This window comes from Hyla sarda, unplaced genomic scaffold (assembly GCF_029499605.1).
Source record: "Hyla sarda isolate aHylSar1 unplaced genomic scaffold, aHylSar1.hap1 scaffold_267, whole genome shotgun sequence".
NCBI classification, from domain to species: Eukaryota; Metazoa; Chordata; class Amphibia; order Anura; family Hylidae; genus Hyla; species Hyla sarda.
In genome coordinates, this window is record NW_026609364.1 from 8,552 (window position 1) to 30,319 (window position 21,768).

Below are 21,768 nucleotides of genomic sequence, written 5' to 3' on the forward strand. Positions count from 1 at the left end.
CACTTTATATATGGTATGTTGGGGCCATCGTAGGTCGGGGGGTCACTGTATATATATGGTATGTCGGAGCCATCGTGGGTCGGGGGGGGTCACTGTATATATATGGCATGTTGGGGCCATCGTAGGTCGGGGGGTCACTGTATATATATGGTATGTCGGGGCCATCGTAGGTCGGGGGGGTCACTGTATATATATGGTATGTTGAGGCCATCGTAGGTCGGGGGTCACTGTATATATATGGTAGGTCGGGGGGTCACTGTATATATATGGTATGTCGGGGCCATCGTAGGTCGGGGGTCACTGTATATATATGGTATGTCGGGGCCATCGTAGGTCGGGGGATCACTGTATATATATGGTATGTCGGGGCCATCGTAGGTCTGGGGGGTCACTGTATATATATGGTATGTTGGGGCTATCGTAGGTCGGGGGTCACTGTATATATATGGTATGTCGGGGCCATCGTAGGTCGGGGGGTCACTGTATATATATGGTATGTTGGGGCCATCGTAGGTCGGGGGTCACTGTATATATATGGTATGTTGGGGCCATTGTAGGTCGGGGGTCACTGTATATATATATATGGTATGTCGGGGCCATCGTAGGTCGGGGGTCACTGTATATATATGGTATGTCGGGGCCATCGTAGGTCGGGGGGGTCACTGTATATATATGGTATGTCGGGGCCATCGTAGGTCGGGGGGGTCACTGTATATGTATGGTATGTGGGGGCCATCGTAGGTCGGGGGGGTCACTGTATATATATGGTATGTCGGGGCCATCGTAGGTCGGGGGTCACTGTATATATATGGTATGTCGGGGCCATCGTAGGTCGGGGGTCACTGTATATATATATATGGTATGTCGGGGCCATCGTAGGTCGGGGGTCACGGTATATATATTGTATGTCGGGGCCATCGTAGGTCGGGGGTCACTGTATATATATGGTATGTCGGGGCCATCGTAGGTCGGGGGTCACTATATATATATGGTATGTCGGGGCCATCGTAGGTCGGGGGGTCACTGTATATATATGGTATGTCGGGGCCATCGTAGGTCGGCGGTCACTGTATATATATGGTATGTCGGGGCCATCGTAGGTCGGGGGGTCACTATATATATATGGTATGTCGGGGCCATCGTAGGTCGGGGGTCACTGTATATATATGGTATGTCGGGCCCATCGTAGGTCGGGGGGTCACTGTATATATATGGTATGTCGGGGCCATCGTAGGTCGGGGGGTCACTATATATATATGGTATGTCGGTGCCATCGTAGGTCGGGGGTCACTGTATATATATATGGTATGTTGGGGCCATCGTAGGTCGGGGGGTCACTATATATATATGGTATGTCGGGGCCATCGTAGGTCGGGGGTCACTGTATATATATGGTATGTCGGGGCCATCGTAGGTCGGGGGGTCACTGTATATATATGGTATGTCGGGGCCATCGTAGGTCGGGGGGTCACTGTATATATATGGTATGTCGGGGCCATTGTAGGTCGGGGGGTCACTGTATATATATGGTATGTTGGGGCCATCGTAGGTCGGGGGGTCACTGTATATATATGGTATGTCGGGGCCATCGTAGGTCGGAGGGTCACTGTATATATATGGTATGTCGGGGCCATCGTAGGTCGGGGGGTCACTGTATATATATGGTATGTCGGGGCCATCGTAGGTCGGAGGGTCACTGTATATATATGGTATGTCGGTGCCATCGTAGGTCGGGGGTCACTGTATATATATATGGTATGTCGGGGCCATTGTAGGTCGGGGGGTCACTGTATATATATGGTATGTCGGGGCCATCGTAGGTCGGGGGGTCACTGTATATATATGGTATGTCGGGGCCATCGTAGGTCGGGGGGTCACTGTATATATATGGTATGTCGGGGCCATCGTAGGTCGGAGGGTCACTGTATATATATGGTATGTCGGGGCCATCGTAGGTCGGGGGGTCACTGTATATATATGGTATGTCGGGGCCATCGTAGGTCGGGGGGTCACTGTATATATATGGTATGTCGGGGCCATCGTAGGTCGGGGGGTCACTGTATATATATATGGTATGTCGGGGCCATCGTAGGTCGGGGGGGGGTCACTGTATATATATGGTATGTCGGGGCCATCGTAGGTCGGAGGGTCACTGTATATATATGGTATGTCGGGGCCATCGTAGGTCGGGGGAGTCACTGTATATATATATGGTATGTCGGGGCCATCGTAGGTCAGGGGTCACTGTAAATCATTAACATTTTATTTTATCAGTTCAGACCATTACCCATGCGGCGGGATCACATTTACGCTGGTTTCTGTACAGGATCATTAATAATGACGGCGTAAACGTAAAACATTTCAAAAATTTCTGCTGTTTGGTCACATGACATGTAGAAGACTTTTGATGTGGTCATTGTACAGAATTCTTCAAGTAGAATCAGCTGGACCCCTTATTTTGGCCCTTTTTTCCGATTAATCGATACAATACTCGCCAGCTGCAGTCCTAAAACCATGTGACCAATAGATTGTAATGAACAGGTCCTAATTGTGATGTCACCAAATGGAACAATAGTAATTGTGATGTCACCAAATGGAACAATAGTAATTGTGATGTCACCAAATGGAACAATAATAATTGTGATGTCACCAAATGGAACAATAGTAATTGTGATGTCACCAAATGGAACAATAGTAATTGTGATGTCACCAAATGGAACAATAGTAATTGTGATGTCACCAAATGGAACAATAGTAATTGTGATGTCACCAAATGGAACAATAGTAATTGTGATGTCACCAAATGGAACAATAATAATTGTGATGTCACCAAATGGAACAATAGTAATTGTGATGTCACCAAATGGAACAATAGTAATTGTGATGTCACCAAATGGAACAATAGTAATTGTGATGTCACCAAATGGAACAATATTCATTTCTGTATCTTTAGTGATTGTGAAATGGAGAGATTTCAATATTGTGCTAAACGTATCCCACAAACCAATATGGCTGCCGGACCATGTGACCTGTGACCTTTCTGTTACATATTTGAGTTCTGACGTAACATACAGAAATAATAGGGATGATGGATGATATTAACCCCGTGTTGCCTCCTTCTGACAGGGTCAGGTGTTGTATCCGGATGGAGCGTCTGGTCACACGACTGTTCTGCTGGATCTACAGTCGTCCTCGAGTACGGTAAATTCTCACTCCATAAAACTACCGCCACATGATGGGAGGCGGAGCCACCGTATAACTGTCCGCCATATTGTCTGCAGATCAGCGGCCTCCAGTGGATGATCCATTCAGAAGAGCGCGGAGGAGGAGCCTATAACCCATATGATGTCATCAGTCAGGTGACACTCTACACATATATACAAGGGACCCCCCATATATGTATACAAGGGGCCCCCCACATATATACAAGGGGCCCTCCACATATATACAAGGGACCCCCCCACATTTATACAAGGGACCCCCCCACATATATACAAGGGGACCTCCACACATATATACAAGAGACCCCCCATATATGTATACAAGGGAACCCCCACATATATACAAGGGGCCCCCCACATTTATACAAGGGGCCCTCCACATATATACAAGGGGCCCTCCACATATATACAAGGGGCCCTCCACATATATACAAGGGGCCCTCCACATATATACAAGGGGCCCTCCCCACATATATACAAGAGACCCCCCATATATGTATACAAGGGGCCCCCCACATATATACAAGGGGCCCTCCACATATATACAAGGGGCCCTCCACATATATACAAGGGGCCCTCCACATATATACAAGGGGCCCTCCACATATATACAAGGGACCCCCCATATATGTATACAAGGGGCCCTCCACATATATACAAGGGGCCCTCCACATATATACAAGGGACCCCCCACATATATACAAGGGGCCCTCCACATATATACAAGAGACCCCCCACATATATACAAGGGGGCCTCCATATATATACAAGGGACCCCCCATATATGTATACAAGGGGCCCTCCACATATATACAAGGGGCCCTCCACATATATACAAGGGACCCCTCACATATATACAAGGGACCCCCCCACATATATACAAGGGGACCTCCACACATATATACAAGAGACCCCCCATATATGTATACAAGGGAACCCCCACATATATACAAGGGGCCCCCCACATTTATACAAGGGGCCCTCCACATATATACAAGGGGCCCTCCACATATATACAAGGGGCCCTCCACATATATACAAGGGGCCCTCCACATATATACAAGGGGCCCTCCCCACATATATACAAGAGACCCCCCATATATGTATACAAGGGGCCCCCCACATATATACAAGGGGCCCTCCACATATATACAAGGGGCCCTCCACATATATACAAGGGGCCCTCCACATATATACAAGGGGCCCTCCACATATATACAAGGGACCCCCCATATATGTATACAAGGGGCCCTCCACATATATACAAGGGGCCCTCATCATATATACAAGGGACCCCCCACATATATACAAGGGGCCCTCCACATATATACAAGAGACCCCCCACATATATACAAGGGGGCCTCCATATATATACAAGGGACCCCCCATATATGTATACAAGGGGCCCTCCATATATATACAAGGGGCCCTCCACATATATACAAGGGACCCCCCACATATATACAAGGGGACCTCCACATATATATACAAGGGGCCCTCCATATATATACAAGGGGCCCTCCACATATATATACAAGGGGTCCTCCACATATATACAAGGGGCCCTCCACATATATACAAGGGACCCCCCATATATATACAAGGGGCCCTCCACATATATATACAAGGGGCCCTCCATATATATACAAGGGGCCCTCCACATATATATACAAGGGGCCCTCCACATATATACAAGGGGCCCTCCACATATATACAAGGGACCCCCCATATAAATACAAGGGGCCCTCCACATATATACAAGAGACCCCCCACATATATACAAGGGGGCCTCCACATATATACAAGGGACCCCCCATATATGTATACAAGGGGCCCTCCATATATATACAAGGGGCCCTCCACATATATACAAGGGACCCCCCACATATATACAAGGGGACCTCCACATATATATACAAGGGGCCCTCCATATATATACAAGGGGCCCTCCACATATATATACAAGGGGTCCTCCACATATATACAAGGGGCCCTCCACATATATACAAGGGACCCCCCATATATATACAAGGGGCCCTCCACATATATATACAAGGGGCCCTCCATATATATACAAGGGGCCCTCCACATATATATACAAGGGGCCCTCCACATATATACAAGGGGCCCTCCACATATATACAAGGGACCCCCCATATAAATACAAGGGGCCCTCCACATATATATACAAGGGGCCCTCCATATATATATACAAGGGACCCCCCATATATATATACAAGGGGCCCTCCACATATATACAAGGGACCCCCCACATATATACAAGGGACCCCCCATATATATACAAGGGACCCCCCATACATATACAAGGGGCCCTCCACATATATACAAGGGACCCCCTATATATATACAAGGGGCCCTCCACATATATATACAAGGGGCCCTCCATATAAATATACAAGGGACCCCCCATATATATACAAGGGGCCCTCCACATATATATACAAGGGGCCCTCCATATATATACAAGGGGCCCTCCACATATATATATATATACAAGGGGCCCTCCACATATATACAAGGGGCCCTCCACATATATACAAGGGACCCCCCATATATATACAAGGGACCCCCCATATATATACAAGGGACCCTCCATATATATACAAGGGGCCCTCCACATATATACAAGGGACCCCCACATATATACAAGGGACCCCCCATATATATATACAAGGGACCCCCCATATATATACAAGGGGCCCTCCACATATATACAAGGGACCCCCCATATATATACAAGGGGCCCTCCACATATATATACAAGGGGCCCTCCATATAAATATACAAGGGAACCCCCATATATATACAAGGGGCCCTCCACATATATACAAGGGACCCCCCACATATATACAAGGGACCCCCCATATATATACAAGGGGTCCTCCACATATATACAAGGGGCCCCCCATATATATACAAGGGGCCCTCCATATATATACAAGGGGTCCTCCACATATATACAAGGGACCCCCCCATATATACAAGGGACCCCCCATATATATACAAGGGGCCCCCCATATATATACAAGGGGCCCTCCACATATATATATATACAAGGGGCCCTCCACATATATACACAAGGGGCCCTCCATATATATACAAGGGGCCCTCCACATATATACAAGGGACCCCCCATATATATACAAGGGGCCCCCCATATATATACAAGGGGCCCTCCACATATATACACAAGGGGCCCTCCATATATATATATATATATACAAGGGACCCCCCCATATATATACAAGGGGCCCCCCACATATATACAAGGGACCCCCCATATATATACAAGGGGCCCTCCATATATATACAAGGGGCCCTCCACATATATACAAGGGGCCCTCCACATATATACAAGGGACCCCCCATATATATACAAGGGGTCCTCCACATATATACAAGGGGCTCCCCATATATATACAAGGGGTCCCCCACATATATACAAGGGGCCCCCCATATATATATACAAGGGGCCCTCCATATAAATATACAAGGGGCCCTCCATATATATACAAGGGGTCCTCCACATATATACAAGGGACCCCCACATATATACAAGGGACCCCCCATATATATATACAAGGGACCCCCCATATATATATACAAGGGACCCCCCACATATATACAAGGGGCCCCCCATATATATATACAAGGGACCCTCCACATATATATACAAGGGGCCCTCCATATATATATATATATACAAGGGACCCCCCCATATATATACAAGGGGCCCCCCACATATATACAAGGGACCCCCCATATATATACAAGGGGCCCTCCACATATATATACAAGGGGCCCTCCATATATATACAGGGGGCCCCGTACATATATACAAGGGGCCCCCCATATATATACAAGGGGGCCTCCACATATATACAAGGGGCCCTCCACATATATACAAGGGGCCCCCCACATATATATACAAGGGGCCCTCCACATATATATACAAGGGGCCCTCCACATATATACAAGGGGCCCTCCACATATATACAAGGGGCCCTCAACATATATACAAGGGGCCCCCCACATATATACAAGGGGCCTTACACATATATATACAAGGGCCCCCCCACATATATACAAGGGGCCCTCCACATATATACAAGGGGCCCCCCACATATATACAAGGGGCCCTCCACATATATACAAGGGGCCCTCCACATATATATACAAGGGGCCCTCCACATATATACAAGGGGCCCCCCACATATATACAAGGGGCCCTCCACATATATACAAGGGGCCCTCCACATATATACAAGGGGCCCTCCACATATATACAAGGGGCCCTCCACATATATATACAAGGGGCCCTCCATATATATACAAGGGGCCCTCCACATATATACACAAGGGGCCCTCCACATATATACAAGGGGCCCCCCACATATATACAAGGGGCCCCCCACATATATACAAGGGGCCCTCCACATATATACACAAGGGGCCCTCCACATATATACAAGGGGCCCTCCATATATATACAAGGGACCCTCAATATATATACACGGGGCCATCCACATATATACAAGGGGCCCTCCACATATATACACAAGGGGCCCTCCACATATATACAAGGGGCCCCCCACATATATACAAGGGACCCCCACATATATACAAGGGGCCCTCCACATATATACACAAGGGGCCCTCCACATATATATACAAGGGGCCTTCCACATATATATACAAGGGGCCCTCCACATATATACAAGGGGCCCTCCACATATATGTACAAGGGGCCCTCCACATATATATACAAGGGGCCCTCCACATATATACAAGGGGCCCCCCACATATATACAAGGGGCCCTCCACATATATATACAAGGGGACCTCCACATATATACAAGGGGCCCTCCACATATATACAAGGGGCCCTCCACATATATACAAGGGGCCCTCCACATATATATACAAGGGGCCCTCCACATATATACACAAGGGGCCCTCCACATATATACAAGGTGCCCCCCACATATATACAAGGGGCCCTCCATATATATATACACAAGGGGCCCTCCACATATATACAAGGGGCTCTCCATATATATACAAGGGACCCTCCATATATATATATACAAGGGGCCCTCCATATATATACAAGGGGCCCCCCACATATATACAAGGGGCCCTCCATATATATACAAGGGACCCTCAATATATATACACGGGGCCCTCCACATATATACAAGGGGCCCTCCACATATATACACAAGGGGCCCTCCACATATATACAAGGGGCCCCCCACATATATACAAGGGGCCCTCCACATATATACAAGGGGCCCTCAATATATATACAAGGGGCCCTCCATATATATACAAGGGACTCTCCACATATATACAAGGGACCCCCCATATATATACAAGTTTCCCTCCATATATATACAAGGGACTCTCCACATATATACAAGGGATCCCCCATATATATACAAGGGGCCTTCCATATATATACAGGGGGCCCACCACATATATAAAAGGGGCCCCCCACATATATACAAGGGGCCCTCCATATATATATACACAAGGGGCCCTCCACATATATACAAGGGGCCCTCCATATATATACAAGGGACCCTCCATATATATACAAGGGACCCTCCATATATATACAAGGGGCCCTCCACATATATACAAGGGGCCCTCCACATATATACAAGGGGCTCTCCATATATATACAAGGGGCCCTCCATATATATACAAGGGACCCTCCATATATATACAAGGGGCCCTCCATATATATACAAGGGGCCCTCCACATATATACAAGGGGCCCTCCACATATATACAAGGGGCCCTCAATATATATACAAGTGGCCCTCCATATATATACAAGGGACTCTCCACATATATACAAGGGGCCCCCCACATATATACAAGGGGCCCTCCATATATATATACACAAGGGGCCCTCCACATATATACAAGGGGCTCTCCATATATATACAAGGGGCCTTCCATATATATACAGGGGGCCCACCACATATATACAAGGGGCCCCCCACATATATACAAGGGGCCCTCCATATATATATACACAAGGGGCCCTCCACATATATACAAGGGGCCCTCCACATATATACAAGGGGCCCTCCACATATATACAAGGGGCCCTCAATATATATACAAGTGGCCCTCCATATATATACAAGGGACTCTCCACATATATACAAGGGGCCCCCCACATATATACAAGGGGCCCTCCATATATATATACACAAGGGGCCCTCCACATATATACAAGGGGCTCTCCATATATATACAAGGGACCTTCCATATATATACAGGGGGCCCACCACATATATACAAGGGGCCCCCCACATATATACAAGGGGCCCTCCATATATATATACACAAGGGGCCCTCCACATATATACAAGGGGCCCTCCACATATATACAAGGGGCCCTCCATATATATACAAGGGGCCCTCCACATATATACAAGGGGCCCTCCACATATATACAAGGGGCCCTCCATATATATATATACACAAGGGGCCCTCCACATATATACAAGGGGCCCTCCACATATATACAAGGGGCCCCCCACATATATACAAGGGGCCCTCCATATATATATACACAAGGGGCCCTCCACATATATACAAGGGGCCCTCCACATATATACAAGGGGCCCTCCACATATATACAAGGGGCCCTCCACATATATACAAGGGGCCCTCAATATATATACAAGTGGCCCTCCATATATATACAAGGGACTCTCCACATATATACAAGGGGCCCCCCACATATATACAAGGGGCCCTCCATATATATATACACAAGGGGCCCTCCACATATATACAAGGGGCTCTCCATATATATACAAGGGACCTTCCATATATATACAGGGGGCCCACCACATATATACAAGGGGCCCCCCACATATATACAAGGGGCCCTCCATATATATATACACAAGGGGCCCTCCACATATATACAAGGGGCCCTCCACATATATACAAGGGGCCCTCCACATATATACAAGGGGCCCTCCATATATATACAAGGGGCCCTCCACATATATACAAGGGGCCCTCCACATATATACAAGGGGCCCTCAATATATATACAAGTGGCCCTCCATATATATACAAGGGACTCTCCACATATATACAAGGGGCCCCCCACATATATACAAGGGGCCCTCCATATATATATATACACAAGGGGCCCTCCACATATACACAAGGGGCCCTCCACATATATACAAGGGGCTCTCCATATATATACAAGGGACCTTCCATATATATACAGGGGGCCCACCACATATATACAAGGGGCCCCCCACATATATACAAGGGGCCCTCCATATATATATACACAAGGGGCCCTCCACATATATACAAGGGGCCCTCCACATATATACAAGGGGCCCTCCACATATATACAAGGGGCCCTCCATATATATACAAGGGGCCCTCCACATATATACAAGGGGCCCTCCACATATATACAAGGGGCCCTCCATATATATACAAGGGGCCCTCCATATATATACAAGGGACCCTCCATATATATATACAAGGGGCCCTCCACATATATACAAGGGACCCCCCATATATATACAAGGGACCCTCCACATATATACAAGGGACCCCCCATATATATACAAGGGACCCTCCACATATATACAAGGGGCCCTCCACATATATACAAGGGGCCCTCCACATATATACAAGGGGCCCTCCACATATATACAAGGGGCCCTCAATATATATACAAGGGGCCCTCCATATATATACAAGGGACCCCCACATATATACAAGGGGCCTTCCATATATATACAGGGGGCCCTCCACATATATATACAAGGGGCCCTCCACATATATACAAGGGACCCTTCACATATATAAAAGGGGCCCTCCACATATATATACAAGGGGCCCTCCATATATATACAAGGGGCCCTCTATATATATACAAGGGGCCCTCCACATATATACAAGGGGCCCTCCACATATATACAAGGGGCCCTCCACATATATACAAGGGGCCCTCCACATATATATACAAGGGGCCCTCCATATATATATATACAAGGGGCCCTCCATATATATACAATGGACCCCCCATATATATATATACAAGGGACCCCCCACATATATACAAGGGGCCCTCCATATATATACAAGGGACCCCCATATATATACAAGGGACCCTCCATATATATACAAGGGGCCCTCCACATATATATACAAGGGACCCCCCACATATATACAAGGGACCCCCCATATATATATACAAGGGACCCCCCACATATATACAAGGGGCCCTCCATATATATACAAGGGACCCCCCACATATATACAAGGGACCCTCCACATATATACAAGGGACCCCCCATATATATACAAGGGGCCCTCCATATATATACAAGGGGCCCTCCACATATATACAAGGGGGCCTCCACATATATACAAGGGACCCTCCACATATATACAAGGGGCCCTCTACAGATATACAAGGGGCCCTCAACATATATACAAGGGGGCCTCCACATATATACAAGGGACCCTCCACATATATACAAGGGGCCCTCCCCACATATATACAAGGGGCCCTCCACATATATACAAGGGGCCCCCCACATATATACAAGGGGCCCTCCATATATATACAAAGGACCCCCCACATATATACAAGGAGCCCTCCATATATATACAAGGGACCCCCCACATATATACAAGGGACCCCCCATATATATATACAAGGGACCCCCCACATATATACAAGGGGCCCTCCATATATATACAAGGGACCCCCCACATATATACAAGGGACCCTCCATATATATACAAGGGGCCCTCCACATATATACAAGGGACCCTCCACATATATACAAGGGGCCCTCCACATATATATACAAGGGGCCCTCCACATATATACACAAGGGGCCCTCCACATATATACAAGGGGCCCTCCACATATATACAAGGGGCCCTCCATATATATATACATGGGGCCCTCCACATATATATAAGGGGCCCTCCACATATATACAAGGGGCCCCCCAAATATATACAAGGGACCCCCCACATATATATTCAAGGGGCCCTCCATATATATACAAGGGGCCCTCCATATATATACAAGGGGCCCCCCACATATATATACAAGGGACCCTCCATATATATACAAGGGTCCCTCCACATATATACAAGGGACCCCCCATATGTATACAAGGGGCCCTCCATATATATACAAGGGGCCCTCCACATATATATTCAAGGGGCCCTCCACATATGTACACAAGGGGCCCTGCACATATATACAAGGGGCCCTCCATATAGATATATACACAAGGGGCCCTCCACATATATACAAGGGACCCTCCACATATATATAAGGGGCCCTCCATATATATATATACAAGGGGCCCTCCACATATATACAAGGGGCCCTCCACATATATACAAGGGGCCCTCCACATATATATACAAGGGGCCCTCCACATGTATACAAGGGGCCCTCCACATATATACAAGGGGCCCTCCATATATATACAGGGGGCCCCCCACATATATACAAGGGGCCCTCCATATATCTGATGGGTCAGGGGTCCGGGGTTCTAGGTCTTCTCCCTCTCACACTTCTTTCTGTTCTAGACTGCTGATCTCTGCTCCTCGCTCGCTCCGCTGCTCTGCAGAGTCGGGGATCTGAAGGGAAAACACGGATCAGTGATTCCTGGAGACAAAGTTCTGGTGACCGACCCCAACCTGCCCCTCACCGGGGACTTCTCAGGTATCTGAATGGAGATGATGAGTGCAGGATAAGACATGATGGAACAGCAGAATAGTGAGTGCAGCTCTGGAGGATAAGACATGATGGAACAGCAGAATAGTGAGTGCAGCTCTGGAGGATAAGACATGATTTAACAGCAGAATAGTGAGTGCAGCTCTGGAGGATAAGACATGATGGAACAGCAGAATAGTGAGTGCAGCTCTGGAGGATAAGACATGATGGAACAGCAGAATAGTGAGTGCAGCTCTGGAGGATAAGACATGATGGAACAGCAGAATAGTGAGTGCAGCTCTGGAGGATAAGACATGATGGAACAGCAGAATAGTGAGTGCAGCTCTGGAGGATAAGACATGATGGAACAGCAGAATAGTGAGTGCAGCTCTGGAGGATAAGACATGATGGAACAGCAAAATAATGAGTGCAGCTCTGGAGGATAAGACATGATGGAACAGCAGAATAGTGAGTGCAGCTCTGGAGGATAAGACATGATGGAACAGCAGAATAGTGAGTGCAGCTCTGGAGGATAAGACATGATGTAAAAGCAGAATAATGAGTGCAGCTCAGGAGGATAAGACATGATGGAACAGCAGAATAGTGAGTGCAGCTCTGGAGGATAAGACATGATGTAAAAGCAGAATAATGAGTGCAGCTCAGGAGGATAAGACATGATGGAACAGCAGAATAGTGAGTGCAGCTCTGGAGGATAAGACATGATGGAACAGCAGAATAGTGAGTGCAGCTCTGGAGGATAAGACATGATGTAAAAGCAGAATAATGAGTGCAGCTCTGGAGGATAAGACATGATAGAACAGCAGAATAGTGAGTGCAGCTCTGGAGGATAAGACATGATGGAACAGCAGAATAGTGAGTGCAGCTCTGGAAGATAAGACATGATGTAAAAGCAGAATAATGAGTGCAGCTCTGGAGGATAAGACATGATGGAACAGCAGAATGGTGAGTGCAGCTCTGGAGGATAAGACATGATGTAACAGGAGAATAGTGAGTGCAACTCTGGAGGATAAGACCTGATGTAACAGCAGAATAGTGAGTGCAGCTCTGGAGGATAAGACATGATGTAACAGCAGAATAGTGAGTGCAGCTCTGGAGGATAAGACATAATGTAACAGCAGAATAGTGAGTGCAGCTCTGGAGGATAAGACATGATGTAACAGCAGAATAGTGAGTGCGGCTCTGCAGGATAAGACATGATGTAACCGCAGAATAGTGAGTGCAGCTCTGGAGGATAAGACATGATGTAACAGCAGAATAGTGAGTGCAGCTCGGGAGGATAAGACATGATGGAACAGCAGAATAGTGAGTGCGGCTCTGCAGGATAAGACATGATGTAACAGCAGAATAGTGAGTGCAGCTCTGCAGGATAAGACATGATGTAACAGCAGAATAGTGAGTGCAGCTCTGGAGGATAAGACATGATGTAACAGCAGAATAGTGAGTGCAGCTCTGGAGGATAAGACATGATGTAACAGCAGAATAGTGAGTGCAGCTCGGGAGGATAAGACATAATGTAACAGCAGAATAGTGAGTGCAGCACTGGAGGATAAGACATGATGTAACAGCAGAATAGTGAGTGCAGCTCTGGAGGATAAGACATGATGTAACAGCAGAATAGTGAGTGCAGCTCTGGAGGATAAGACATGATCTAACAGCAGAATAGTGAGTGCAGCTCTGAAGGATAAGACATGATGTAACAGCAGAATAGTGAGTGCAGCTCTGGAGGATAAGACATGATGGAACAGCAGAATAATGAGTGCAGCTCTGGAGGATAAGACATGATGTAACAGCAGAATAGTGAGTGCATCTCTGGAGGATAAGACATGATGTAACAGCAGAATAGTGAGTGCAGCTCTGGAGGATAAGACATGATGGAACAGCAGAATAATAAGTGCAGCTCTGGAGGATAAGACATGAAGTAACAGCAGAATAGTGAGTGCAGCTCTGGAGGATAAGCCATGATGTAACAGCAGAATAGTGAGTGCAGCTCTGGAGGATAAGACATGATGTAACAGCAGAATAGTGAGTGCAGCTCTGGAGGATAAGACATGATGTAACAGCAGAATAGTGAGTGCAGCTCTGGAGGATAAGACGTGAAGGAACAGCAGAATAGTGAGTGCAGCTCTGGATGATAAGACATGATGTAAAAGCAGAATAGTGAGCGCAGCTCTGGAGGATAAAACTTAATGAAACAACAGAATAGTGAGTGCAGCTCTGGAGGATAAGACATGAAGTAACAGCAGAATAGTGAGTGCAGCTCTGGAGGATAAGACATGAAGTAACAGCAGAATAGTGAGTGCAGCTCTGGAGGATAAGACATGATGTAACAGCAGACTAGTGAGTGCAGCTCTGGAGGATAACACATGATGTAACAGGAGAATAGTGAGTGCAGCTCTGTAGGATAAGACATCATGTAACAGCAGAATAGTGAGTGCAGCTCTGGAGGTTAAGACATGATGTAACAGCAGAATAGTGAGTGCAGCTCAGGATGATAAGACATGATGTAACAGCAGAATAGTGAGTGCAGCTCTGGAGGATAAGACATGATGTAACAGCAGAATAGTGAATGCAGCTCTGGAGGATAAGACATGATGTAACAGCAGAATAGTGAGTGCAGCTCGGGAGGATAAGACATGAGGTAACAGCAGAATAGTGAGAGCAGTTCTGAAGGATAAGACATGATGTAACAGCAGAATAGTGAATGCAGCACTGGAGGATAAGACATGATGTAACAGCAGACTAGTGAGTGCAGCTCTGGAGGATAAGACATGATGCAACAGCAGAATAGTGAGTGCAGCTCTGGAGGATAAGACATGATGCAACAGCAGAATAGTGAGTGCAGCTCTGGAGGATAAGACATGATGTAACAGCAGAATAGTGAGTGCAGCTCTGGAGGATAAGACATGATGTAACAGCAGAATAGTGAGTGCAGCTCTGGAGGATAAGACATGATGTAACAGGAGAATAGTGAGTGCAGCTCTGGAGGATAAGACATCATGTAACAGCAGAATAGTGAGTGCAGCTCTGGAGGATAAAACTTATTGAAACAACAGAATAGTGAGTGCAGCTCTGGAGGATAAGACATCATGTAACAGCAGAATAGTGAGTGCAGCTCTGGAGGTTAAGACATGATGTAACAGCAGAATAGTGAGTGCAGCTCTGGATGATAAGACATGATGTAACAGCAGAATAGTGAGTGCAGCTCTGGAGGATAAGACATGATGTAACAGCAGAATAGTGAATGCAGCTCTGGAGGATAAGACATGATGTAACAGCAGAATAGTGAGTGCAGCTCGGGAGGATAAGACATGAGGTAACAGCAGAATAGTGAGAACAGTTCTGGAGGATAAGACATGATGTAACAGCAGAATAGTGAATGCAGCACTGGAGGATAAGACATGATGTAACAGCAGAATAGTGAATGCAGCACTGGAGGATAAGACATGATGTAACAGCAGACTAGTGAGTGCAGCTCTGGAGGATAAGACATGATGCAACAGCAGAATAGTGAGTGCAGCTCTGGAGGATAAGACATGATGTAACAGCAGAATAGTGAGTGCAGCTCTGGAGGATAAGACATAATGTAACAGCAGAATAGTGAGTGCAGCTCTGGAGGATAAGACATGATGTAACAGCAGAATAGTGAGTGCGGCTCTGCAGGATAAGACATGATGTAACAGCAGAATAGTGAGTGCAGCTCTGGAGGATAAGACATGATGTAACAGCAGAATAGTGAGTGCAGCTCTGGAGGATAAGACATGATGTAACAGCAGAATAGTGAGTGCAGCTCTGGAGGATAACACATGATGTAACAGGAGAATAGTGAGTGCAGCTCTGGAGGATAAGACATCATGTAACAGCAGAATAGTGAATGCAGCTCTGGAGGATAAGACATGATGTAACAGCAGAATAGTGAATGCAGCACTGGAGGATAAGACATGATGTAACAGCAGAATAGTGAGTGCAGCTCAGGATGATAAGACATGATGTAACAGCAGAATAGTGAGTGCAGCTCTGGAGGATAAGACATGATGTAACAGCAGAATAGTGAATGCAGCTCTGGAGGATAAGACATGATGTAACAGCAGAATAGTGAGTGCAGCTCGGGAGGATAAGACATGAGGTAACAGCAGAATAGTGAGAGCAGTTCTGAAGGATAAGACATGATGTAACAGCAGAATAGTGAATGCAGCACTGGAGGATAAGACATGATGTAACAGCAGACTAGTGAGTGCAGCTCTGGAGGATAAGACATGATGCAACAGCAGAATAGTGAGTGCAGCTCTGGAGGATAAGACATGATGCAACAGCAGAATAGTGAGTGCAGCTCTGGAGGATAAGACATGATGTAACAGCAGAATAGTGAGTGCAGCTCTGGAGGATAAGACATGATGTAACAGCAGAATAGTGAGTGCAGCTCTGGAGGATAAGACATGATGTAACAGGAGAATAGTGAGTGCAGCTCTGGAGGATAAGACATCATGTAACAGCAGAATAGTGAGTGCAGCTCTGGAGGATAAAACTTATTGAAACCACAGAATAGTGAGTGCAGCTCTGGAGGATAAGACATCATGTAACAGCAGAATATTGAGTGCAGCTCTGGAGGTTAAGACATGATGTAACAGCAGAATAGTGAGTGCAGCTCTGGATGATAAGACATGATGTAACAGCAGAATAGTGAGTGCAGCTCTGGAGGATAAGACATGATGTAACAGCAGAATAGTGAATGCAGCTCTGGAGGATAAGACATGATGTAACAGCAGAATAGTGAGTGCAGCTCGGGAGGATAAGACATGAGGTAACAGCAGAATAGTGAGAACAGTTCTGGAGGATAAGACATGATGTAACAGCAGAATAGTGAATGCAGCACTGGAGGATAAGACATGATGTAACAGCAGAATAGTGAATGCAGCACTGGAGGATAAGACATGATGTAACAGCAGACTAGTGAGTGCAGCTCTGGAGGATAAGACATGATGTAACAGCAGAATAGTGAGTGCAGCTCTAGAGGATAAGACATAATGTAACAGCAGAATAGTGAGTGCAGCTCTGGAGGATAAGACATGATGTAACAGCAGAATAGTGAGTGCGGCTCTGCAGGATAAGACATGATGTAACAGCAGAATAGTGAGTGCAGCTCTGGAGGATAAGACATGATGTAACAGCAGAATAGTGAGTGCAGCTCGGGAGGATAAGACATGATGTAACAGCAGAATAGTGAGTGCGGCTCTGCAGGATAAGACATGATGTAACAGCAGAATAGTGAGTGCGGCTCTGCAGGATAAGACATGATGTAACAGCAGAATAGTGAGTGCGTCTCTGCAGGATAAGAGATGATGTAACAGCAGAATAGTGAGTGCAGCTCTGGAGGATAAGACATGATGTAACAGCAGAATAGTGAGTGCGGCTCTGCAGGATAAGACATAGTTACATAGTTACATAGTTAGTACGGTCGAAAAAAGACATATGTCCATCAAGTTCAACCAGGGAATTAAGGGGTAGGGGTGCGGCGCAATATTGGGGAAGGGATTTTATATTTCTTCATAAGCATTAATGTTATTTTGTTCCATGAATGTATCTAACCCTGTTTTAAAGCTGTTAATTGTTCCTGCTGTGACCAGTTCCTGAGGTAGACCGTTCCATAAATTCACAGTCCTCACGGTAAAGAAGGCGTGTCGCCCCTTGAGACTAAACCTTTTCTTCTCCAGATGGAGGGAGTGCCCCCTCGTCCTTTGGGGGGGTTTAACCTGGAACAGTTTTTCTCCATATTTTTTGTATGGGCCATTAATATACTTATATACGTTTATCATATCCCCCCTTATACGTCTCTTCTCAAGACTAAACAATTGTAACTCCTTTAATCGCTCCTCATAGCTAAGATGATCCAGGCCCCATATTAGTTTAGTCGCGCGTCTCTGCACCCTTTCCAACTCCGCTGTGTCCCTTTTATGAACAGGCGACCAAAACTGAGCAGCATATTCCAGGTGAGGCCGTACCAATGCTTTATAAAGGGGGAGTATTATACACTATAGACTGTACCAATGCTTTATAAAGGGGGAGTATTATACACTATAGACTGTACCAATGCTTTATAAAGGGGGAGTATTATACACTATAGACTGTACCAATGCTTTATAAAGGGGGAGTATTATACACTATAGACTGTACCAATGCTTTATAAAGGGGGAGTATTATACACTATAGACTGTACCAATGCTTTATAAAGGGGGAGTATTATACACTATAGACTGTACCAATGCTTTATAAAGGGGGAGTATTATACACTATAGACTGTACCAATGCTTTATAAAGGGGGAGTATTATACACTATAGACTGTACCAATGCTTTATAAAGGGGGAGTATTATACACTATAGACTGTACCAATGCTTTATAAAGGGGGAGTATTCTACACTATAGACTGTACCAAGGCTTTATAAAGGGGGAGTATTATACACTATAGACTGTACCAATGCTTTATAAAGGGGGAGTATTATACACTATAGACTGCACCAATGCTTTATAAAGGGGGAGTATTATGTCCCTGTCCCTCGAGTCCATGCCTCTTTATACATGACAATATCCTGCCGGCTTTGGAGATTTGCTTACATTTATATCACTTAACTTACCTTGTACCATCTCTACATTAAGCCAGTTCAGTACATTACATGATGTGTTACCAGCACTGACCTGTACATGATGTGTTACCAGCACTGACCTGTAGATGATGTGTTACCAGCACTGACCTGTACATGATGTGTTACCAGCACTGACCTGTACATGATGTGTTACCAGCACTGACCTGTACATGATGTGTTACCAGCACTGACCTGTACATGATGTGTTACCAGCACTGACCTGTACATGATGTGTTACCAGCACTGACCTGTACATGATGTGTTACCAGCACTGACCTGGCCAATGTCAGCTCCTTTTTCCATAGTATATACAGAACTAAAGATCCCATTCAGTAGCTCCGTCTTCTCTTGATCGCCTGTGACAACCTCCCCATTATCATTATTAAGGGGTCCTACATGCTCTGTCCTTGTTTTTTTTGCATTTATATATCTAAAAAAAATATTTAGGATTAGTTTTGCTTTCTTTGGCCACCTGTCTCTCGTTTTGAATTTTTTCTGTTTTTATTAAATTTTTACAGATTTTATTAAGCTCTTTGTACTGTATAAATGTTATCGCTGACCCATCAGATTTGTATTTTTTGAAGGCTATTTTTTTGTTGTTTATTGCTCTTTTAACCTCATTTGTCAGCCATGTAGGATTTAGTTTTAATGGTTTATATTTGTTCCCCTTTGGTATATATTTAGCTGTATAGTTATTTAGAGTTGATATAAAGATGTCCCATTTCCCTTCTGTATCAGTATTTGAGAACCCCTCCCCCCAGTCTATGTCCTGTAGTGCAGATCTCAGCCCAGGGAAATTTGCCTTTTTAAAGTTATATGTTTTTGCTTTCCCCGTCTGTCTTTGTCTTCTACATTTTAAGTGAAAAGTAACTATATTGTGGTCGCTATTCCCAAGGTTTTCCCGCACAGTTACATTACCAACCAGCTCTGCGTTGTTGGAAATGATCAGATCCCACAAGGCATCACTTCTTGTTGGGTCCTCCACAAACTGGCCCAGAAAATTATCCTGCAATAAATTTAGGAATTGTCGCCCCTTTGTAGTTTTAGCCAACCCCGGACCCCAATCTATATCTGGCTAGTTATAATCTCCCATTATTACCACTGTACCTGCCCGGGCGGCCTCTCTATTTGTTTATACAGCCGACCTTCTATCTCTTCAGTGATATTAGGGGGTCTGTAGATTACACCAAATATTATTTTTTCAGTATTTCCCTCCTTTTGTAATTCTACCCACAGTGATTCCACCTCCTCAGAATCATCACACACTATGGCATCGTTCACACTGACTTTCATACCACTTCTTACATACAGACAGACTCCACCACCTTTTCTGTTCATTCTATCCTTGGGGAACAATGTAAACCCTGCAGATTAACAGGCCAGTCATGTGAGGAGTCCAGCCATGTCTCAGTGACCCCAACTATATCACCAGCCATGTCTCAGTGACCCCAACTATATCACCAGCCATGTCTCAGTGACCCCAACTATATCACCAGCCATGTCTCAGTGACCCCAACCATATCACCAGCCATGTCTCAGTGACCCCAACTATATCACCAGCCATGTCACAGTGACCCCAACTATATCACCAGCCATGTCTCAGTGACCCCAACTATATCACCAGCCATGTCTCAGTGACCCCAACTATATCACCAGCCATGTCTCAGTGACCCCAACTATATCACCAGCCATGTCTCAGTGACCACAACTATATCACCAGCCATGTCTCAGTGACCCCAACTATATCACCAGCCATGTCTCAGTGACCCCAACTATATCACCAGCCATGTCTCAGTGACCCCAACTATATCACCAGCCATGTCTCAGTGACCCCAACTATATCACCAGCCATGTCTCAGTGACCGACAGCGAAGTCAGCCCAGTTGTCCATGAACCCAAACCCCTCATTCCTACACCAGCTTCTGAGCCACTTGTTTACCTCCCTGATCTCCCGCTGCCTCTCTGGTGCGGCTCGTGGTACAGGTCCCTGATCTCCAGCTGCCTCTCTGGTGCGGCTCGTGGTACAGGTCCCTGATCTCCCGCTGCCTCTCTGGTGCGGCTCGTGGTACAGGTCCCTGATCTCCCGCTGCCTCTCTGGTGCGGCTCGTGGTACAGGTCCC

At 45.9% G+C, this 21,768-nt stretch overlaps 1 protein-coding gene across 1 annotated transcript in view; it reads left to right on the forward strand.

The window, feature by feature from the left end:
* Positions 1 to 3,088: 3,088 nt before the first annotated feature.
* The window catches only part of LOC130324854 (uncharacterized), a 40,004-nt gene continuing 21,324 nt past the window's right edge, over positions 3,089 to 21,768 (forward strand). The window contains exons 1-2 of the mRNA XM_056553270.1: positions 3,089 to 3,196; positions 12,864 to 12,999. Coding sequence (XP_056409245.1) covers positions 3,089 to 3,196; positions 12,864 to 12,999 — 244 coding nt within the window. The remainder of the gene's footprint in view (positions 3,197 to 12,863; positions 13,000 to 21,768) is intronic.